The sequence below is a fragment of the Montipora foliosa genome, chromosome 6, assembly GCF_036669935.1.
Source record: "Montipora foliosa isolate CH-2021 chromosome 6, ASM3666993v2, whole genome shotgun sequence".
Classification (NCBI taxonomy): Eukaryota; Metazoa; Cnidaria; class Anthozoa; order Scleractinia; family Acroporidae; genus Montipora; species Montipora foliosa.
The window spans coordinates 23,867,894-23,890,393 of NC_090874.1; the positions used below are offsets into that span (position 1 = coordinate 23,867,894).

A 22,500-nucleotide genomic window follows, 5' to 3' on the forward strand; every position below is an offset into this window, starting at 1 on the left:
TCATAGAGGCGTCTATAACATTCGTATCAGACAGCATCATTCCTCTTTTTATTCTCGCGCCTACTCCTTTTAGTGCTACCATAGTTAGTAACTATGGTGCTATTAATAACCAGGTCGAGGAATACGAGAGGGACTCAGATGAAAGCGTTGGAGTTGACGAAGCAGAAGACTTTTTCATCTCTAAGCGCGCAATGACAAGTTCTGGAAGACAAGTACTAGTCACGGCCTGGGGCAAGATTTTAACGGTAAACAACACAAAATCGTGAATCGCGTTGTGATAATCAATGACTTAAACTATTCAATAAGTCTACTGATACCGGCCCTACTGGGTAACTGACACAAGGGACGTTGCTTTGTTGTTCACATAAGTTAACCGTGACGGAAAAAAGACAACCGTTAGCCGTGAAAAGGCAAATTATTTAGCCGTTAGACGTAAAAGCTAATGTGCCCTATACTTTTCATGATTTTGCCATGCTCCCCACCAATGGAAATTAACTATCACTGTATATTTAAAGTTAATTATTATATGACGTGTAAAACAACGGTAATAAATTGTTATAATTTTAGTCCACCGTAACGGGAAAAAATTAACCCGGCGTTAGCCGTAAAAATGCTTACAGTTTAACCGTAAGCCGTAAACGCTACTGCCCCATTAGGATTGAGACCCTCCTAATACTACGCATTTTTTCAAACTTTTATATTTTATACAATCTTTCAAAAGAGACTGCCGCCTGTAAGGTATGCGTTGAAACATGCGAGTCGCGGACAAGACTTTGTTACCTAATCTGGAATTCTTTGTTTCTTCTTTGTCTTTGTGCTTTGCGCCATTTCGCTTGTCGCCAAGTGAATGCTTTGCACTGTGATGTCCTATATCTGCAAAAGAAATGTTTTTATGAGCAATCGTTCATGTTGCATCTACATTATTTCATCGGATAAAGGAGGGTGTAAACTGCAGGTTGCAGGCCGGTTGCTGGTTATTGTTTCACCATAGCTGAAACAACCCATACCTTTATTTGTGCTAACATTAGCCCAAGGTTAGCATTCTGGTAAACGTTTGGGTTGTTTCAGTTAAGGTAAAACAATGACCTGCAAGCCTAACCTACAACGTACAACCAGCACCGTGTTCAACGAAGACCTGCGGTCAAAAGGCGAGATTTCAAATTCGCAGAAGAGTTGCGGAGGGCAGGAATTCAAATGCAATGGGGCCATTCTTCCAAAAAAATGGATGATGACTGATCGATCCTCTTTGTATCTGTCATACTAATGCTTCAACCCAGCTTATGACAAAGTTAATTTTCCGTACCTACCGACTCACTTTTCACTTCCATTCTTTTTTTATTAATATTATTTTTATTTTACAACGGCAACAACAACAAAATGAAATGAATTAAAATAAAAATACAGTTCCATTCACACTCCCGAACGCGTTGTTTTTTTCGTGAATATTCCAGTAACAAGTACAAAGTTAAAAGTACGTCCAGTTCTGTCACTCGTTCTCAAAGTTAAATTACTCGCCGCAGAATCTATCTTTGCCAATCTCGTCCCCAGAGTCCACTTTTCTTTTGATCAGCACCAAGAAAACGGACTCTCGCCACTTCCAATTTATGCGCAGTCGTTGTGAAGGTCCATTTAGTAACCGTTGACAACCACTGTTGCTTCAAAGTTATGAGCGTGCGTAGACAAGCAGGAAGTCCGTCATTTGGAAGTGACGTGTTCTTGGTGCTGACCAAAAGAAAACCGAACTCTGGGGACGAGATAGCCCACTGGCTGAAGAACGCGCGAGCAGTCACGAGAGCGTACGTCGTGATGTCGTGACGTATCGCCTATGGAACTTCAACGACTCTGAATCAGACATCACGACGTACGCTCTCGTGACTGCTCGCGCGTACGTCGTGATGTCTGATTCAGAGTCGTTGAAGTTCCATAGGGGAGACGGCTTTTAAACTACAAACAAACTAACATATGTTTGGTAAAATGCTCTGCTCACAACTCTTCGACGTATTCGTGCGTTAAGTGAGAAATTTTAAAGCTTTCTGAAGCGAAAAGAAACAATGCGCTGGCGACTTTGTACAAATCACAATGTCACGCAATGCTTCATCTCGATGTTTCTACTTTCAAATTCTATTATATTTTGATTAGAGAAATGCCATCGAAATTTTTATTTTTTCCAAGCGACAAATTTAAAGTATTGTTAGCTTGAGCAACCATGTATTAAAAATAATTGAGTGTGTTGGGTGTACGTGAGTGTGTGTCCGGTTAGTATTAAATTGAAACGTCAAAGAACAAGAGTCGACCACTTAGGATGCGTTCGATTGCACGTATTCTTTAACGTATCCTGCGTTAAATGAGAAATTTTAAAGCTTTCTGAAGCGAAAAGAAACAATGCGTATGCGACTTTACACAAATCACAATGTCACGCAATGCTCCATCTCGATGTTTCTACTTTCAAATTTCTTTTATATTTTGATTAGAGAAATGTCATCGAAATTTCTATTTTTTCCAAGTGACAGATTTAAAGTATTCTTAGCTTGAGCAACCATGTGTTAAAAAAAATTGAGTGTGTTGGGTGTACGTGAGTGTGTGTCCGGATAGTATTAAATTGCAACACCAAACAACAAGAGTCGACCACTTAATTTCCCTTTTTGTTAAAATTCTTACGACAACGACAATATTCCTATGTTTTTCTTTTATTTTTTTAGATTAACATTTTTACAAATCTTGCCACAGAAGATACGTCTTGCTCGCTGAAAAATAAGTTGTGACTCTATAAATATTCAGAATATTCACAATCAGTTGATAAACCAAACACCTTGCATGCCTCTTGTTTTGAAAGACCTTCAAACAAACTACCCTTTCGCTTCAACCTGTTTGCAAATGTTTACCATCTCGATCGGGTAACGATTTCTTCACCATAATAAAAGATCGAGTTTGAGATGCGAAGGAATTTTTTTTAAACTATAAGTTAACAGGTTTCAAACGCGCAGCAAAATACAGAAGCTAACATTGGCTTCCATAAATCTTCGTATTTTTAAAATGTACTGAACACATTCTGATTCATTGTCATTTCAAAAGTTTCGCGGCCATCCAACATTTACAATCTGATTTCTGCACGAGCGTTGACTGCCATACAATGCCAAACGAAGAGGTTCAAAAATCAGGATTGCGCGGACAACGCAATCATTAATTACCCACATTACAGGGGAACGTGCGATAAATACAAGATCACCAGCTTTAGTATTACTCACGGTGAAGTTTATCCTTTAGGACATGCATGGCCTGTTAGAGTTCAATCCTCGGTAGTTAAGGAAGATTATCATGCGTTGAACGATGGAAACTTGCTTGCTTTGCGTCGTTGGCTAAAAGGCAAAAGGTGATTTATCATGTCACTTGTCAAACTCACTTTGTGACAGGTTGCCAAAGATCTGGAACCGAATTTACTTGGACAGGGAGAATTCAAGATGGCGACTGCTCAGGTTGGGCTTGGCAATCGACTCGTGATCTTTTATTTACTGACTATGCTACTCACGATTTTGTATCAAGAAAGACATTGGTCCTTGAAAAAAATACATCTGCTTTGTATACGAATTACTCACTTTTTCGTGGGCTTTTAGGTACAGAATGATGATTCTTCGAGACGGAATGTTAAAGTTTTCGTCCAAAGGGATTACTCTCGCGGAACTGCATGTCGCTTTCAAACCAAATTCCCCACCGAATTAGAGGGAAAGGTAAGGTGTTGTTTATTTAAATGCTGTTTTAAATCCATGTTTGATGTGCATGGATAAACTGGAGGCATACTAAATTTAATATGATAACTGATGAAAAGTTATATAATGCTTCACTGTGAACTCAATACACGTTTGTGTTCATGGTTGACCGATTAATCGTGTTTCCGTGTTTTTAATCCTAAATTTTTCATCGTCGTAATGTTGTTATTGATCTCTTTTATAAGCATTTCATCCCAGGATTCCTCTTGATAAAATTCCATTCTCATCTCTCTGCTGTTGTACAATGCAAATGATCAAAGGTTCGACAGTTAACCCTCAAGGTCCCCTGGGGGCAAATGGCCAACCATTCAAAATTCTTACCGTAAAAAAATCACTTAATTCGATGCTTTGACCCAACTTTTGGAAAATCTTTACTTTTGTCCTAAGTGGTAAAATTGGTTCTACAGTACTGTTTTGATGATAATGATAATGATAATGATGATAATGGCGACTGCATAAGGTGCATCATTTACACCTAAAGAAAAGTTTCATGTGATGGCAATTATCAACACAATTCCAACACTGGCGACATCATTTAAAAACATGCAACACCTATCAAATTAATTCTACATGTACATGTTGCAAAAGTGCTCAGTTTCATCTCAATGCTAATAATATATGTCTTGATAAAGCTATCTCGAAAAACATCTGCAAAGAAGTCCGTTCAAAGGTCAAGATTATACCAACCGCGCAGTTGAAGTATTCAGGGAAATAAAATAATCAACTGGATTAGAAAGAGATGTATCGTATCCCGTTCAGAGTGGCCATTGATTCTAGATCATGCAAATTCCAGTTTAAGGTGTTACATAGGTATTTAGTGACAAATAAGTTTCTCCACAAAATCGGCCTTGTACCTTAGTTTCTATAATAGAATGCGAATATTCAAACAAGTTCTGGCAGGATTTAATTAACTGGTTTAATATGATACATACATGAAGCGTTATCAGAGAATGACAAAATTCTTGGACTAGTCTGAAAAAAGGCAAGCAGATTTTCATTTACTCAACCATTTCTTGATCCTGGCAAAACAACATATTTACTTCTGCCGAAATATAGGTTGTCCTCCGTCGTTGAAAATGTATCTTGCAAAAGTAGCCTTAATATATCAAATTGAAACTACGATTGCTGAATCAATGGTAAGCGAACTTTTCACTACATTAAGTGGAAGAAATTTGTATCACATAACTGTATTCCATCTGGTAGCTGATGACTAGATGATCATAAAAAAGTAACGTTATACTTAAATACTATAAAGTTAGTGTAATTTTCTTCAGTCTAATTGTTTTTCCTATCTATATAAATTTATACACTAGATTATTGTTACTAGTACATAATAAACTTAGTTAAGGAAAACCCATGTATTTTATTCTTTAGTCTTTAATTGTATTTGATTTTATTTTTGTAAGTATTTCAAACCAATTTAAAAATTAATAAAATACAAAAACACTACATAAGGTTAATTAGAATCACCCCTACTGTGAGTGGTGCTCTAGATACAAATGTACATGTATCGGTACTTTCTCTTACAAATTACAGAAGTACCTAGAAAACTTGCACATTGGTCTAAGCATCCAGACATTACGGACAATCACTGTGAGCAGCTTTCTGGGGCTAGAAACGGGAGCTCCGCCTTTAGGCTTGGCTAAATCTATATATTATATAGAATATTAGTCAAGCCTGAAGGCATACATGTAGCTCTGCAGTTATGGGGAGCAGGACTAGTTCTCTGTTGGGTGCTCTCAAAGAATTAAGTATAGGATTCAACTCTTTTTTTGGACTTTCAACTTTTTTTATGGGGCGGGGGGCGATTTGCGATCTGATCACGCGTAAGGTTTCTCTGTCTCGTAGAAAGCAGCCCAAGTACATGTAGGATTTGAACACGGTATCTCTTCGTTCAGAGGCAACCATGATGACCACTAAACCACGGAAGACTACATGTATGTGACAGATTAATGGGGGAAGTATGGGTTATTGACCAAGCGTGAGGTCAAGATGACTGGATATTGGCCAAGTTCTTTTTTTGCGTGTTTATGGACCGAGACGAAGTCGAGTTACTGGTTTTAACTAGAATGCAGAATGCAGAATGCTAGAATGCAGTTACTGGTTTTAACTAGAATCAATGGTGTTAAAAACAGTTTTAAATGTACATGTATTTACAACTATCTGGACTGTGGACTACAGACTACAGAATTGAAACTGGCTATTGACCCAGAAGCTCAGAGCAAGCTTAAATCGTACGCAATATCGTGTACGATTAGAGCAACATATTATGTAAAGACAACTAGAATCTCCTGGAAAACAAAACGCAGCTCAGTGGACAATAATTATTATGGAGTAAAGCGCTGTGTTCCTGCACTGGCACATGTATGCAAATTTTTATGTGTGCCTATTTTTTAATATATGTGGTGATTCGATTTTTTTCCTCATTTAGAATTTTTCTCAACCAATTCAATTTTGATTTTCCACTTTTTCAGATTATGATAATGAATATTTAGACAAGAAAACTCAAAATTGAACTAGTTTGAAAAATTTTAAAAAATGAACCACAACATTATATATTTTATACAGGAGACAAGGCAAGGTTGGCAGCTGCTGTTCTTTAATGCATTTTTGTTTTTCAGAGTGGTAAAGAGTCTTGAAATTTTAAGTGTTTATATCAAGAAAAGCATGTTGTAAAATCAGTTGATTTAAGACATTGAATTCAAGGGACAGCATTAAAAATGTTTATATTTTAATAAGCTGACCTAAATATAAGTTTTGGAAGTACTTCCATGCTTCTATAGCACCATACTTTAGCTAAAATTGTTTTTAGATTGTCTGCAGTGGGTGTGAACAGAGATGGGTGTGAAGGAGTGGTTATTGATTTATAAGTTCATCTGTAGCATTTTGTGAAAGATAGTTAAATTTTTACTTATTTTTAAGTGATTTTATGGATGCATGTAAATGAAGAGATAACTAATTTCTTGTGGGTAAAAGTTAAGAATCCGATCCCACCAACGCGTCGACTGTTGACTGACAGTCGACCGACGCGTTTTACCACCATTAAATTATCATAGATTAATAAGCATGCTTGTTGCCACTCTAAAATTTGTGCTTAAAAGAAGTTACAGTATGTTTGTATGTTGTGTATGTTTCCTCATGTTACCGAATTCAACATATCATTTTGATTTCTTGGACATATTCAGACTTAAGTATAAGTATGAATATCAATATTAAATAATTAATATGTGTAATTTTTCTCTCAGCTTGAGCGAAGTCAGTTTGAACAGACAGTAAACCACATCAATGGAATATTTGATGAAGCTGAAAGGGTCGGCCCACGAACATACCTTGAAGGATGCATGGGCTGTGTTACCGGCCATTTGATATTTCTCTGCATACAGACACAGTATAATAAGGTGAGATGAAAGGTAAAACACAATGTTCTTGACCTTTATTAAATAACAAGTACAAGAAATTACCTCAACAGCAAATTCAGTATTGGCTTTTTACAGATGCTTCTTGATACATTTGTTAAATGTTTATGCACATAGTTTTAAGGAAATGATGTATAAAACCCAGTCAGCTGCAAACATTGTGTGGATACATGTAGATAATTGTGATTAATTTTTAATAACAATCCACATTTCTTTGATCATGCATTCTAGGGAATTGATATATTCAGCTTGGTCAAACTACAGTAAGTGTTTAAGTCTGACAATGGGTGATTGGTTGTTTATACCCCGCCACCAAAAACATCATTAGACGGTGAAATTTTCTTATGAAGGAAGTGCATTGACATAGTAAATAATTATTTTATTAAATATATTATCTCAGGTCTTGCTTTTCTCTTTTCATGTGGAGTTTCTGTCAAGAGAATACAATTTCCAAATTTATTTGTGTAAGATATTTCTTTTGTTTCAGAGCACATGGCCTTTTTCTTAAGTAAGGCATTAAAATGATCATTCTGTATTGTAAAAAACTGGTTCTCTGATCACTGTTAACAAAGCAATAATTAATGCTGCTGCAGTGAGTGAGCCTGAAGTGAACAAACGAGGCAGCTCTCTAGTTGGGAGAAGAACAAATTTTTCTTGGAAACACAAGGGATTCATTGTGGTCAAAGGAATTGTGGTTGTGTTTGAATGCAGGAATTAAGATGACATGCATGGTATGATCATTAGAACATGTTCTGTTTTTCATTTCACTTCTTGTATCCTCAAACTATGGATAGTTTACAATGTCATGCAACAAAAAAAATAAATTCGAAAAATCATTCTCTGAAAAAGACCAAGAACTTGGAATTTTTGTAGGAAACAAATCTTTTAACCACTTGTCCAATTCTCAGGTCTGTGCAGTACATTGTTTTTGTCAGTGAGGTATTTGTCAAAGCATCTCACACAACTTTATGGAGTTCTGTTTGGAGATGCTCATGTGATCCACCAATATGGTAGCTGGTAATCAACAAGAACATCTGGAGTTCACTTTGCAATGATAAAATACATGTGTATTATGAATACATCTCCTAATGTATGTGAAAGTCTCCAACTGCTGAGATTCATAGAGATCAGGTATTTTTTTCAACCAAATAGCTTTGTATTATGGTGTTACACAAGGTGACAATTCAGAAATTCAAAATGCTTTATTTTCAAAACAAAAGACATCATGGAACTGGAAACTTGAAAAAAGATTTATTTCCAGGTCATCTTCAAACAAATTCAGAAGACCGTTGCAATTTTGATTTTCACTGTAAAAACCATCCATTGTTTTCTTTCTTCTCTCGAGTCGTTACAGGAAGCCGTTGAAAATTTAAATGCATCATAAGACTTTGTATGGGAAATAAAATACAATGTAAGACGAACAGTGAAAACACGGAATTCCCGAAACGGTAAAATAAGCTCCAAAAGGCACAAGAATACACCAGAGGTGAGTCATTTTCATTCATTTTATTGAATGAATGTTAAATTGAGCATTTTGTAGGTTTTTATAATCAATGGTCTTTTATATCCCATACAAAGTCTTTATAATAATGCGTTTAAATTCTCAACGGCTGCCTGTAACGCAACACCGCTGGCACTCAAAGGTCATCTTCCCACTAGTAATTAATTATTACACGCTCTCTAGTGACACGAACTTGGGCTACCCATGGAACCACAAGTGGCTAGAAGTCCAAGTAGGATGAATATGCCAGATGAATATGTGTATATAGGAAATCATATGTTTTTAAAATTGCACTGGCTTTAGGCGTGTGCAAATTAAAGTTTATTTATTATCTTTTGCAGTGTTACAACTGAATTACAGATTAAGTCAGCTAATAATGATGATAAGAGTTAATAATTGACATAAATATAAATACAATAAATATTATTCACTCATCAGCAAGTGCACAAACATGAAGCTGTCATGTCAACTGGTATATTATGATTGTACTAGGTTTGCGAACTTGTTTGTTATAAAGTTGCTAAATCTATTAATTTTGTTACAATCATATATGAACTTTCAAAACATCACGAGTGACCATAAATCACGAAATGCACGAGCAAGTTCATACGATTTTTTATTCATTATATGTGACCGTCCAGATGAAAAGGATGCTTAGACCATTTCTTCCCAAACGCCGTTTGAAACAGTGTTTCAAACAAATTTAAACGCGTTTGAAACCGTTTCAAACATGTTTCAAACACGTTTCAAATAAAAGCGTTTCATCACGTTTCAAAGGCAAGTGCCACATTAATTATACTCCACAGAAATTACTCCATCACTGTGTTTCCTTATATATAGCATCTTCCATATTGCACTCTATAACTGACATGTATTTATGCATTCGTTGTTGACCAATCAGAAATGCGATATTCTTTGGAGTATAATATTATTAGTGACAATAAAGAGTAACTGTTACTTGGTGAGCTTTTTTCTAATTAAGAAATAGTCAAGGTTGAGATTTTACTTTAGCCAAGGCTTATAACTGTCTTTAATGCCAAGAGCAGATTTTTGCTGCTGGAACCACAAGCAAATCTATCTCTTAGTTCATTCTTATCACATTTATCATTTATTTTATGGAGCAAAAAAAGAAGATGAAGATTCACCAGCCCAGTTGTGTGGTTTATGTACTTGAAAATTCACTTATCTGTAGGTAACACAGAATTCGCTGATCATTTTTACATGTATGTAGCAAAAAGAGAGATCCTCGTGTGTACAATAATGAATTTGAAATGTTATTTTCCTTGTCTTGAATACAAAACAATAAAAACCCCTGTATGTGTTCTTGCCAAAGTTAATTTATAATTTTAAAATTATTTCCTTGTATTTTTTTTCTCTACTCATTCTTTCACAGTGTTTAAAAAGATTATCAGAGTATATAAATGAGCAGAACCAAAGCGTCTTTATTCCAAGAGGACTGATGATAACCAACCCTATGGACAGGGGTTTAAGAGTTGTATCCTTTGAGTTCTGCATACATGTACATTGATCATACAATAGGCCCGTTCAGAAAGAGAGGATGCAATAAGTTATCCACACAATTCTCCTTCCAACTGCAGTTCATGGTAGTCATTGAAGACTGCAGTTCAGGTAGTGGACAGCTTGCACTTTTTTAATAATAATATTATCTTAGCCAGAGTATGTTTTTTAGTTTTAAGATGTCTCGTCCAAGCTGCAGTTCTCTATATGCTCAGGCTAATATTTTTAAAGTATAACCTTTACTATAAGCGGATCTCGATATCAGGCCGAAAACATATGTAAAGCGCCTATGGCAGTTGTTATACAGTCCATGTCTGATGTCTGAGCACAACACCATTAGCTGCCGAGCGCCTAGCTGTCTGACCTCGTACATGTACATGTAGAGATGCGCCCTTTGCAATTCAGTCTCCAACTGTGAGAAAGGGCGATTAACAGGTCAGATATTATCATTTTTACATGTATCTGTTGTTCCCTTTACCATGCTGCCCACTTTCACATTAACAGACCAAGAATGTGTTGTCCTTGAAATAACTACGCAGTATGAGTAATGACACACAACTAATAACAAATTTCAAATATTGTGAATCGAAATAGGGCCAAATGTGACGGATTTGCTCTCTTACCTTATATTCTCTTAAACAAAGAGTATAAGTGCAGTGGAATGCTTGAATACAGGCCACAATATTCTAAGTGACTATGCACTCAAAACCCACAGTGTTCTTACAGGTTTTCGGTATGTCTCACAGCCTGCTAAATTTAAAGTTTACAAGTTTTTGTTGTTTGATTCTAAGGTAAGAAGCATTTTACAAACCTTTTGTGGTCTGTATGTATGTCTTATTCAGTGTTGTATTATATGAGAGGAAATATGTCTGTTTACAAACAGTCCTTTTGTTATTCAAATGTTACATGTACTTAAACAAAGGAATCCTTTGTTTTGACAACCATATAGGCTCTGGTTGGTACATTTGTAATAACAGACGATTTCATTGTGCTTTTATCCCAGGAGAGTTGCATAGTATTTATAGCATAGTTGCATAGTAGTACAAGAAATGAGCAAAATTTCTGTGTATACTAGATGTAAAACCATCAAATAAGAACTTCTTTTCTCTGCAAAAGCGTTTGTTGGTTTGGCTTCTCTTTATCAGTTTTCGTTATGAGGCGCATGCGCATGACAAATGCAGCAAAGAAATGAAGTGAAATATCTTAAACATTTTTTCCGTTTTCAGTCGTTAGAAATTTCGTGGAAAGAGACACTTGACGTTGATTAAATATATTTGTGAATCGAAAACAAATTAAACATGGCGAATGTGCTAGCCGTTCCAGTCCACCGAGAGAACAAGTTCATACCAAAACGAGTACTTGTTCTTCGTTTACATGACGCTGTTGCGGGCTTTCGTTCCGGAATGAAATTCTCTTTCCGGTTCAACAACGAGGGTGAACTCACGCCGGTATGACTTTTTCTGGTGCTATTATGTAAACGAATGCACAGCCACAAGAGGGAACAAGAGTGAACTTTGCCTCCCACGCATACGCTCTTAGGGCTTCGTCACGCGTTCCTCCCCCACGAACGTCTGCTGAAACGAAACACCACTTCCGTTCAACGGTTGTTTGCCCACTATTGAAAGAAACCAATCAGCATTGGCTAACTGTGTTGTGCATAGCCAATCACATGCTGCAAAAGAATGCCATTTAAAGCTCGAGTATATCCAAAACTGGAAAACGGCCTGTGATTCGTCCGTAATCCACGAAAGAAAGTGCTTGGTTTTTCGTTTCAGCAGAAGTTAGTGCGGATAGGAACGCGTAACGAGACCCTACGATCGTCTGCGTGGGAGGCTAGAGTTAACTCGCTCCGGTACGAAAGTCGCCCCGGTATCATATAAACAACACCTTAGCCGATTGGGTCTATTGAAATAAATTCGGCTTGTACCAAGATTGACAACTTTAAAGGGCATGGCTGTGGTGTTAAATTCGAATCTGGCAAGGCGAAGCAAAATGCTGTAAAAAGTTGTTTGAATAACTGCCTAACATTTTCTGAATAACAAAAGCTTAGAACATTGTGAAGTTCCTGTTTTTGCACTTGGCTTTTTCCGGTGTAGAAAAGTGACCTACGCCGGTTTAAGGCAGAATCTACGTGCGTGCAGGCATGATACAGCGCTTGAGAAGAACGGATTATGACCTAGCTTCAAATTTGCGTGATAGTTTGCTGTGTTTTCGCTGTTCAAAAACAGTTTGTGTTCTTGTTTTACATTTCTTGTAACCAGAAGATTACATTCTTTAACAACCTTCTCAGATTGAAATTGTTATTGTCAACCCTGGAGATCAAAGGTGACTTCAATTATAAAATAAATTGTTACTTTCCGTTGTAAATAGTTACATCATATCGCAGTGTCCTAGTGTAGAATTTTATTGTCAATTCATCGGAACCTAGTGGAAATTCAACACTGCAGTGAGCAAGAAACCTTTGTAGACTCGGATTTCTTTCTTCTTTCTGTAAAGGGGCTGTGTCTCAAAATTTAGCCAAATTCATTGACTGGAAACACGCAACCAAATAAAGTGAAACGTAAAAATAACTACTTAAAACAGTTAAGGCTTTAAAAGGAAGCAGGGATGGGCAAAATTGAATAAGATTAAAATGGATTTCAATTGGGAATTTTTGAAAACTCTTTAACCTCCCAGTTTTCAAAGGTTATTATCTGTTGTTTGTTACTTAAATTGTGTATTCTCGACAGACTTTTTTGTCACGAAACTTCGATTTGTGTCGATTAAGGAGGCTCAAACCGGTTTTAACATTTTCAACAAACTTTACTCTTTGGAAAGATTGAATCTACCAAATTTTTTCACTTAATGGTAACGTTATGATGCCGTATGAAACACTGATAGAGCGTTTTCACTCACGTGACCAGCAGCCAGATTGGATTACTGAAACAAGAAAGTATTTGAATAAAAACAGAGTTCAATTCCCGGAGGATTAGTTTGGTACACCATCATGGCCGCCATTTCTTTGTTTTGGAACACCAACATGGCCGCTGTGACGTCATCTAAAAATGCTCTGTAGAGTAGGTACCGGAGCAGAAATTACGTAAAACAAGAGAAACAAAAGACAGAAAACAAAACAACTCCAAATAAAGACTAATCACAAGTGATCAAAAACACAATGCTTTCCGGCACTTGTAGAAAACCCAATTTATTGTACGGGTCGAACATTTTATTCTACGCACGAGTTGTCATAACGCACGACTTATCTATTCGCATGCAGTAGGTTCATAAAAAAGTAATGCCAAGGAGTAATTCCACATCTAAGGCATTGTTTCCGTTTCCGCATCAGGGCTTTCTATTGTTTCAATAACAATGGAATTAAATGAGCTGACGTGACGGTTTGCCCATGCTCAGAGACGTGGAACTTTCCCTTTAAGTGAAACAGTGTTGTAGAGTTAATCTTTCTAATAATAACACATTCCCTCCAAATTGTTGAAACAGGTTTAAGCCTCCTTAAAGTAATTTCTGGGTTAACGTTGTCTTGCTTAACGAGTAGGGGCGTGTAAAAAATGAACTGCACTGCCGTGACACAGCCCCTTTAAGAGAATTTTCTAGGGCCCAGTTGACCTGGCGGTGTTTAAAAAAATGCATTTATCTGTAAACGCATCAGGTTGTGAGATTTATCACTCATATGCGAAAAAGTAACTTCTGGCACCCAGGGTAGGATCTGACTGGCCCTATTGTAGATTATAGAGGTTTTGTACGGCAGCCATGTTGCATGTCAGAAGCAATGGTTTCTTTTTCCTATGGGAACAAATGTTCTTTCTAATGCAAAACATTTTCATTGTTCCTGCCATGCAACATGGCTGCCGTGCTCCATTGAACTAGAAACGAATAATATTAAATTACTTGAATCGGCATTTTGTTTGCCTCGGCTAGAGCTGTTGACTGTATCACGTGCACGTTAAAAAGTTTTTAGCCCTAATGTCTGTTGGAGAAGAACACAACAAGACTGGGGTATGATTGTGTCGTATATGAACTTCGTATATTTGCGACCGTTTTGTGGTGGGGGTAGAGCAGCTGGGGGAAGGGTTAGGCCGTGTGTACGTGTAAGTGCATAGGCGTACTACTGTAGGTGATCCTAGGAACCCATCAGTAGGAGCCTACAACTCCCACTTTGTTTCTATGAAGTAGCGTTTTTCCTGACCTATCTATATTTAGAACCAATTGCGCGCCATTTGTTGTCATGGTAAACGTCAATAACAATTCAGTAGCCAATCAGACTTTGAGAATCCAACTTTTGAGTCTTTCTTCCCGCATTCGCCCCTTCATGCAGACCATGCGCGGCAAATTCAAAAAAGTTATTTCTAAAAATAGGGCAGGAAAAACGCTATCTCACCAAGGGAAACCCTACTGATGGGCTCCTCAGGATCCTTAATAGTCTTTTTACTTGACGTCATAACCCGCGGCCACTATGGTGTCCCTAAAAATTGTTAGTGTTCTAGCTAACCCTTCGAGAAGTGACCTCATTTTTGAAAACAATAAAGCGATTTGGCAATGCGTTTACGAAAAACGGCGAGTGGCAAACGGCAGACTTTTGTTCGTCATTAAAGCTTGCCTCTCATTTTGGAAGTTGCTCGATGTCTGTAGTTAACAGGGAAAAAATGAATTAAAATCAAACGCTTCCTTTGATTTTTGGCAAAACTCAAATTTGAGCCTGACGTTTGCCGTACTCGTGATGCTAAATCCTTCTAATGTATTTGTGTTTTACTTAAAAAACACTGCGGAGTGAAAACTTCCGCGTGGCTGCCGTGATCGGAATCTCCCCGGAGTTCCTCACTGGCATGGGAACGCTATCTTCACGGGACATTTAAATTTTTAAGCATTTCTTTGGAGAGAAAAAAGCAAACATGAAATTAGTAAAGTCAGGTTTTTGTGTAGAAGAGTGGGCATTGTTTTTCTTTCTCTCTTGCAAATCATGCGCTCTTTAGACCAGGGTTATCAGTGAACTTGCGCAATGAAGAGGGCGATAAGAACCCCACAGAACAGTAGATGTAAGGAGCAAAACCAATTTCTCTGCATCTGCATTTTTCGTTTTATGGTAAATTGCATCGCCAAACTTCGACCAAATTTAAGGTCCTTTGGAGTTCATGAGCCCATAATGCTGAATTTTATACCAGTTTCTTTTACAGACAAGTAATACACCATCTAGAACAAAAGAGTACAATTACACAACTTATCGATGCATTGCGCTACACCTCTCTTACCAGTCGCGCACGACCTAGCCTGATGACGAAATAAAGTAACCGTCCTCGTCTTTGCGTAAGTTCCTAATTGTGGGCAACTAACACACTTTCTGAATAGTTGAAAAGTGATTACAATAACGCAAATTTAATTTGAGATTAGATTTAGCCGTTACCGTCTGCGTTGCGAAGATGATTTATTGAAACCAATTACTAGACAAGTTGGGGGATTGTCATGTTTGTTTAGAAAGGTTAAAAGAGGGTCTGGAATAAAGAATGCAGCTCAAATAAAGACTGGGATAAAAAAAAACGAAGTGTTCTCATTATTGATTTTTATTAGAGCAGTACAGAAACAGATTTTGCGGGCTATAGTGGCAAATGTGGTAGTTTTCCATCGAGAGGAATAAGAAAATGAACTTATTTATTTATTTTCATTTCATTTTATGTAAATTCATTTACCGATTAAGGTAGGTGAAAACACGATAGGACATTAAGTCCCCTATAGGGTGTATCACCAATCCCAACCATGAATATAAAACTATAATAGCTTTTCCCAACTCACTACTTAAAAAAGAGAGAGAAGAAAAAGACTACTTTGTGCATTCAGTAATATAATTAATTATTATATGGCTTGTGTTTGTATCGGACATGAATTTTATGTTGAATCACTCCTTAGGGATCCTCATGATTTAGGGCTTGACGTTCAAATTAAAAGGGGCAAAATCTAGTATTTCATATAATGAGACTCAAATAAAGTGATTACTATTATGTTTATGCTGACCTTCTCTTTCATTAGCAGCGGTAGCGTGGTGGTGGTGGCAGTAGTAGTAGTAGTAGTAGTAGTAGTGGTGGTGGTGGTGGTGGTTCTCGTCTTTTTCTCTCGACTTTTTTCCCGACTTTTTTGACCGCTGGTGTTATATCAGAGGCTTATACTTGTGCGTGGAACCGAACATGACCGACAAGTTGGGAAACTGATCTGAGTTATTTCCAGATACCAAAGAGGCGAATTCCACGGAAAATGTAAGCTAAAATTAGTAACCTACGAGCACGTTTTCCTTGGGTCGTGTGTATGAACGACAAGTTTTCTTGATGAGTTTTTACCTTGACAAGTTTTACTTGTCGCTTTGCGAACAAATGAACAAACCTTGCTTTGACACGTTTTCACTGTAGCCAACAACACAAGTACACAGCGGACAACAAAAAAACAAAAATAGTTGTACTTTAAGTTCTTTTGACCATATCTGATGCGTATTTGACGAGGGAAAAAAGTTGCTAGTTTCAAACTAGTGTGGTTTGGGTGGTGGTTCGCCTCTGGGTAACGTGGCCAGTTTGCAACGCAGTTGTTTTTTTCTGTTTCGATCCCTATAGGAATCTACTTTGGTATTCCACAAGCGTTCTCCTGGTCTTAGGGATTCCAAGAGAAGATATGTAGCAGAGTCGATCTTTTCCCTGTCATGATCATCCGCCATTAAAGCGAGCACGAGAACTTGAGCGCTGTACGCTCGGGAGCGTTTACCATTTGTCATCAAAAAACGAAAATTCCGGTTGAAATTCAAATGGTACAGCTCATTCCACCGGAAAGTTTCCGAAAAAGATGGAAAGCCTCAGGCGTATTACTTTTTTTCCGTTGCAACCGAAATGACCCGAAAAGCCCCGGTACCATTTGTAAACTCCCCCTCGACCCGGTTCACTTCGGCCTCTTTTTAATTTCCACCTGGGAAAAGACTTGTTTCCATATCTCAAAGTGCCGTTGGACGTAAAAAATCCGAGCTTCTTGGGGACAACTTTGTTGCATTCTCATTAATTTGAGAAAAAGTTCTTCCTTTTTCATTCAGTACTTCCTCGAAATTTTGCTTAACTTCACGAAAAGATTTTCCACCAACATTGAAATAATATATAAACGGATTGCACACTGAGTTTGCCAATCCAAGGCCATAAGTGGTGAGTCGAATGGCATCCATATCAAAACTCACCTTTTCGAAAATTTCAGCCAGAAAAAGGGCTCCCGAAAATCCTAGGTGACCTTTTTAGGGTAAAACTCCGCTTAAAATGGGCAATTATACCATTTTTTAGATGTTCGAAAATCCTAGGACAGGCAGGCAAGCAAGAAATTTTACAACAAATGTTCCGAAAATTCTAGATCTCAAATCGTCTGTGGGTTCTAATAATCCCGTGAGGAATGAATCAACGATGAAACGTTATATGAAATGGATCATATATGAACTGCGGATATGAAATCAAGTGAAGCTATCCTCGCAGTTATGAACGCAATTTATGCATTTGCGTAGAGAAGCCTGAAAATCTCAGGACTTCAACGGGCAATTGCTTCTCTAGGCAATTGCACAAAATGCGTTCATAACTGCGAGGATCATAGCTTCACTTGATTTCATATCCGCGGTTCATATATGATCTATTTCGTATATCATTGATTCATTCCTCACGGGAACATTAGAGCCTACAAAAATGACCAACTCCCAACGTCAGTGGCTTCATAGCTCAGTTGGTTAGAGCGTCGCACCGGTATCGCGAGGTCACGGGTTCAAATCCCGTTGAAGTCCTGAATTTTTCAGGCTTCTCTACGCAGTTGCAAAACTTGCGTTCATAACTGCGAGGATCATAGCGTCACTTTATTTGTTTTCCAGTTATCTCTGTCGAATCTATTCTAACGGGATCGAAACGGGACGACAGTATCGCCTCTGTCCAACGAGATGTCAATAGGGGATGTTTCCATATAATCGTCGAACGTCTGTGCGTTAATCCTCTACTGTTGAGAAAGTCAACAGGCAGTTTGTCGCTGCAACGGCAAGTCCAAAATTTTAGGTAAAAAATCCGAGCTTCTTGGGGACAACTTTGTTGCATTCTCATTAATTTGAGAAAAAGTCCTTCCTTTTTCATTCAGTACTTCCTCGAACTTTTGCTTAACTTCACGAAAAGATTTTCCACCAACATTGAAATAATATATAAACGGATTGCACATTGAGTTTGCCAATCCAAGGCCATAAGTGGTGAGTCGAATAGCATCCATAGGGTTTGGGGGTTTTTTGAGATATCGTTCTAAGATTCCATGATACACAGCAAATGGCAGCCAACAAGCTACGAAGCAAAAGACAACACTCAACAGCACTCGGAGAACTCGTTTTCGTGATCGCTCGATAAGTCTTGAATTAGAAATCGACCCCTCGCATTCAGTTGTCGAGGAAGACGAGATTGTCCGATGTCTTGTCGACACCACTCGTATAATATAATAGTATGATACCACCATTGTCGCCAGGGGAATAATAAAACCAAGTAAAACTGAGACAATAAGGATAATCGTCCCTGCTGTTGTATTTCCCTGCGTTGTACTGCAATAATAAACCATTGTACTGTTGTTAAACTTGACAGGAGCAACATCGACTGTGTAAATGACCGGGATGTTTTGTCCTGTGCCGTACACCCAGGCAAAGAGAGTTAACCAAACTGGTTTGAAGTACCAAGACCTTTGACTGGGAGATAATTCTTGCTTGACAAATGTCATGTAACGGTCGATACTTATGGCCGTCAATAGGCTGATTGAAAGTACTGGTCCAAGGTTCTGCAATGGAAAAAATATCAAGCATATGAATTTTGCATTTAGGTTTAGTTTGTCCTGCTTTTTGTTCACCCATACTGCTTTTCCCCTTTTACTTAATTTGAGCCAATTTTAATAACATCTTTTTATATTATAATGGTAATTGAACTGAGTGGAGTGCAATTTGGTCTGAAATCACAAGTATGATTTCAGAAAAAAATTTCACGACACGAAGTTCAATTTTTACTACTTTACTACATCCATTTAGAAATCACACAATAATTATTTCATCACTAAGATACGGGACTTTAGTCAATTTCAATATTTTATTGATCCATTTGGGAACAAAAGTTGCAAAATTCGCCACACAATGGTTTTCTTTGTCTTTCATTTTCCTGTAATTTGATTGGTTATTTTAAACAAGCCTTGAAATTTGATTGGCTGTTTTGTTTTGGTGTTCCTTTCTCATTGGCTGGGGAAATGGTGCGATTTAGAGCAAAAAAATAGTGCGAGTTGCGAATAAATGGCACTGCCGAGAGCCCATCAGATTGCAAGGATCACCAGTGATTTCTAAATGGATGTAATGAGACTATAAAACATTTCGATAAAATTGAGAAACTTAAGTAGAGCCATCTAAAAGATAAAAAGGTTAAAAGATAGATAAAGTCTTTTAAAAACGACGACATTTGGATGTTCTCTTAACGTCATTTTCAAGTCAAAGTGAAAGAAATTCAGTTTATTCGAATTTAAATGTATATGAATTCCTTAAAGACTCAAGTGGTTACGTAATGTTGTAAGGATAAGCAGTCAGTGTTCAATTGATCGTTCTACTCATTAATTGTTATCGTCATCTTCTCTTTTCGCAAATAGGGCTTATTTGGTGAAGTACCACCCTGGAAATTTACATTCCTAGGGCCGGTTGCTCGAAGCCTGGTTAGCACTAACCATTGTTTAAGAGGTATCAAAACCTAAAGGTTTGCATGGTATTTAATGATGGTTAGTGCTATCCATGCTTGGAGCAACCCGGGCCTCCCTGCGAACTGCGTAGCGTCTGCCAAACAGGTCTTGCCGTTGACTGGAATTGTTCTTTAGTCTGTAGATATGGATGTCCGATTCAATTTTCGTTCATGTCACAGAATAAGCTACTTCCGTATTTTTATGGTGTGGATTAGGGTGAATAATTAGCAACTGAAAAGTTCCCTCTGTCATAGCCTCCATTGGAGAGTTTTTCCAATTCAACTAAGAGAATACAAAAGTGGGCTATTGACTGAAAATTGCTGAAATTGAAGCCGAATATTGGAATGGAGGAAACGAACACAATTTGACCCTTACACTGCCAACATTAACGTCAGCTTGGAGCTAAAAGGGTTTGCACTACCGCACACAATGATCACATATAAATCTCGATTTTCTTGCTAGAAGCGAAAGAAATTGGAATGTACCTGCATGAAACGTGATAACTTGCAGAGGCTACTCCCTGTTGTGTGATACTCACGAGGGTAGTGAAAGTTAACATAGATAGTCAGCGGAATGCACAGCAGGCACACCATTAGATCAGACACCGCCAAGTGAAGAAGAAACAGCTGAACAGAGGATTTCTGACCTCGACGGCGCAAAGCTGTGATAATTGCAATCACAATCCCATTACCAACAAGCCCGATAACAAAGATTAAACCTGTGTGGGGAATGATAGTTACGATCGTCAGGGATATAAAATTAATGTGCGGCACATACAAAGCAATCAGCCCATCCAATCAAGACTCAAGTAAACAGACCATTTTCGAATTCTCACGGCTGGACTGGATCTACCATGAAATGGAGGCTTATGCGGGCAAATCTTTTCAAATGCAAATTAATTTGCCCGCACTAGTCTCCATTTCATGCTAGATCCAGTCCAGCTGTGAGAATTCGAAAATGCTTTATTAAGGTATGGGCCCCAACCTGGCTCCAAACTATTGCACAAAAAAGTAAGGGGGTGGTCTAACTTCTGAAGGTTTAGTAATGACAACCTAAGACTTTCGCAGAGTAATAACGTCACATAAGTTTTTATATTGATGTGAATGAAGTACGCAAAATGAGGTCACGTGACTTGTTACGGGCACAAAACTCAACATAAAAAAATGGCAACAGTTTATGCTTAAATTTATTTCACTTTGCTACTATTAGATTAGTCAAAATGGTAAAAGAAAACGAACTGTGCTTGGCCTTTGTTAAATATGCCTTTAGTTTTGGAATATACGACATTTTGTACTAGTGCCCTGCTCCCTATACTATGGGAAGTGATTTTTTTTCGGAAATTTATTAAAACTTATCTTGAAATATCCAAGCACAGAAATGATGTACCCAAGAGTGTTAACATCATAAAGGTAAATCCAGCTACCTTATTTACGTGACACACCGATCTCTTAATGTGATCCACTTTCCCACGCGCTTGCCGTGGGAGAATAGTTTTGCTGTTCCCAACACAGCTTCCCACATGTCTTGCATGTGAAGCTGCCACTTAAAGGGGTGTCTAATATGTTAGCTGCGCCATGCTGATGAGGCCCAAAAGGTCGTAACAGCTATGTGATTGTGACCAATTGGCTTTTTTGCTTACATTTCGGGTCCTGTCCTAAGTACCCGCCGGGAGGGAACGGCGTGGACCCAACTTTAAATTGAGTTCGGCATGCCGTCCCTTCGCTGTTCGAACAGTGTGGTATTACAGTTCCCAGAATCGGTTTATGAGAACTATGGCTCTTCGGATGTGCTACCACGTTTGTTGAGTGTCGTGGATGCTGAAAAGCTTAGTACTGTTCAGTTTTTGCGGGGCGGCTGAGTTCGACTGACTTTTAAGGAACGGGCTTCGTGCGACGATCTGATCTCGTCTGGACTTGTTTGCACTGATGTTCAAGTACGTGTTGTCCGTGCAGATTTTAGGTTCCGTTCCGTGTATGTTCGTGATTTGCCTTCCGAAGTTTCAGATAATGATGTTGAAACTTTTTTCGAGTCTTACGGAGAGGTTCTGTCAGTCCAGCGCGGTACCTTTGCCAACTTTCCTGCACTCTACAATGGTAACCCCGTCGTTGAGATGGCCTTAGACCTTGACTTTCCTTACTACGTTACGATCGGTGATTATAATTGTCGTGTTTGGTACGCCCGCCAGCCTGTCCGTTGTTTTATTTGCCATGAAACCGGTCATCGTGGTTCTTCCTGCCCTCTCTCTGATCTGTGCCGGCGTTGTGTTCAGGCCGGTCACATTGATCTAGAGTGTAAACAGGCTTGGGGTGCTATTTTCCTAGAAACAGAGGCTTTGTATTCAAGTGTTCCTGCCGCTGAAGATGACGCCAGTGCTGATTATGCTCCTCCTCCTGAGGAAGCTTCTTCTGAGTCTTCCGAGGTAGAGAAAGACGATGAGATGTCGTCTGGAGATGACGAGGTTGTTGCCTCGGCAGCTCCTTCTCCTTCCTCTGCTCCTGTTGCTGTTCCAAGTGTTCCTACTCCTGTTTCTGATGTTCCTGTGTCGGATGTTGGTTCCGCTCTTGATGTTCCTGAA

The 22,500-nt window shown here is 38.2% G+C and overlaps 3 protein-coding genes across 5 annotated transcripts in view; 1 reads left to right on the plus strand and 2 right to left on the minus strand.

Annotated features, from left to right (window-relative positions):
• LOC138007014 (serine/threonine-protein phosphatase 2A 55 kDa regulatory subunit B beta isoform-like) overlaps window positions 1–3,403 on the minus strand; it is a 21,749-nt gene extending 18,346 nt beyond the window's left edge. Inside the window, exons 1-2 of the mRNA XM_068853681.1 lie at window positions 3,246–3,403; window positions 781–873 (exon numbers count right to left, since the gene is read on the minus strand). Of these exons, the coding sequence (XP_068709782.1) occupies window positions 781–873; window positions 3,246–3,273 (121 nt within the window). The 5' untranslated portion in view covers window positions 3,274–3,403. The remainder of the gene's footprint in view (window positions 1–780; window positions 874–3,245) is intronic.
• LOC138007016 (golgin subfamily A member 7-like) lies at window positions 3,398–16,089 on the plus strand. Its single transcript, XM_068853687.1, has 5 exons — window positions 3,398–3,473; window positions 3,612–3,725; window positions 7,010–7,162; window positions 10,075–10,176; window positions 12,490–16,089. Exons 1-5 carry the CDS (start codon window positions 3,459–3,461, stop codon window positions 12,526–12,528), a joined length of 423 nt encoding a protein of 140 aa, XP_068709788.1. The 5' UTR covers window positions 3,398–3,458; the 3' UTR covers window positions 12,529–16,089.
• Window positions 16,090–16,286: 197 nt separating this feature from the next.
• The window catches only part of LOC138007015 (tachykinin-like peptides receptor 99D), an 11,083-nt gene continuing 4,869 nt past the window's right edge, over window positions 16,287–22,500 (minus strand). For all 3 annotated transcript variants that reach the window (XM_068853683.1, XM_068853684.1, XM_068853686.1), the window contains exons 2-3: window positions 20,411–20,643; window positions 16,287–18,992 (exon numbers count right to left, since the gene is read on the minus strand). In XM_068853683.1, the coding sequence (XP_068709784.1) occupies window positions 18,195–18,992; window positions 20,411–20,518 (906 nt within the window). In that variant the 5' untranslated portion in view covers window positions 20,519–20,643 and the 3' untranslated portion in view covers window positions 16,287–18,194. The remainder of the gene's footprint in view (window positions 18,993–20,410; window positions 20,644–22,500) is intronic.

Bases quoted from the DNA above. Each gene is read 5' to 3' on its own strand.
- LOC138007016 (XM_068853687.1), top strand. The intron at 7,163-10,074 runs GTGAGATGAAAG...ATTCTTTCACAG, and splicing joins TACAGACACAGTATAATAAG to TGTTTAAAAAGATTATCAGA. The intron at 10,177-12,489 runs GTATCCTTTGAG...CAACCTTCTCAG, and splicing joins TGGACAGGGGTTTAAGAGTT to ATTGAAATTGTTATTGTCAA.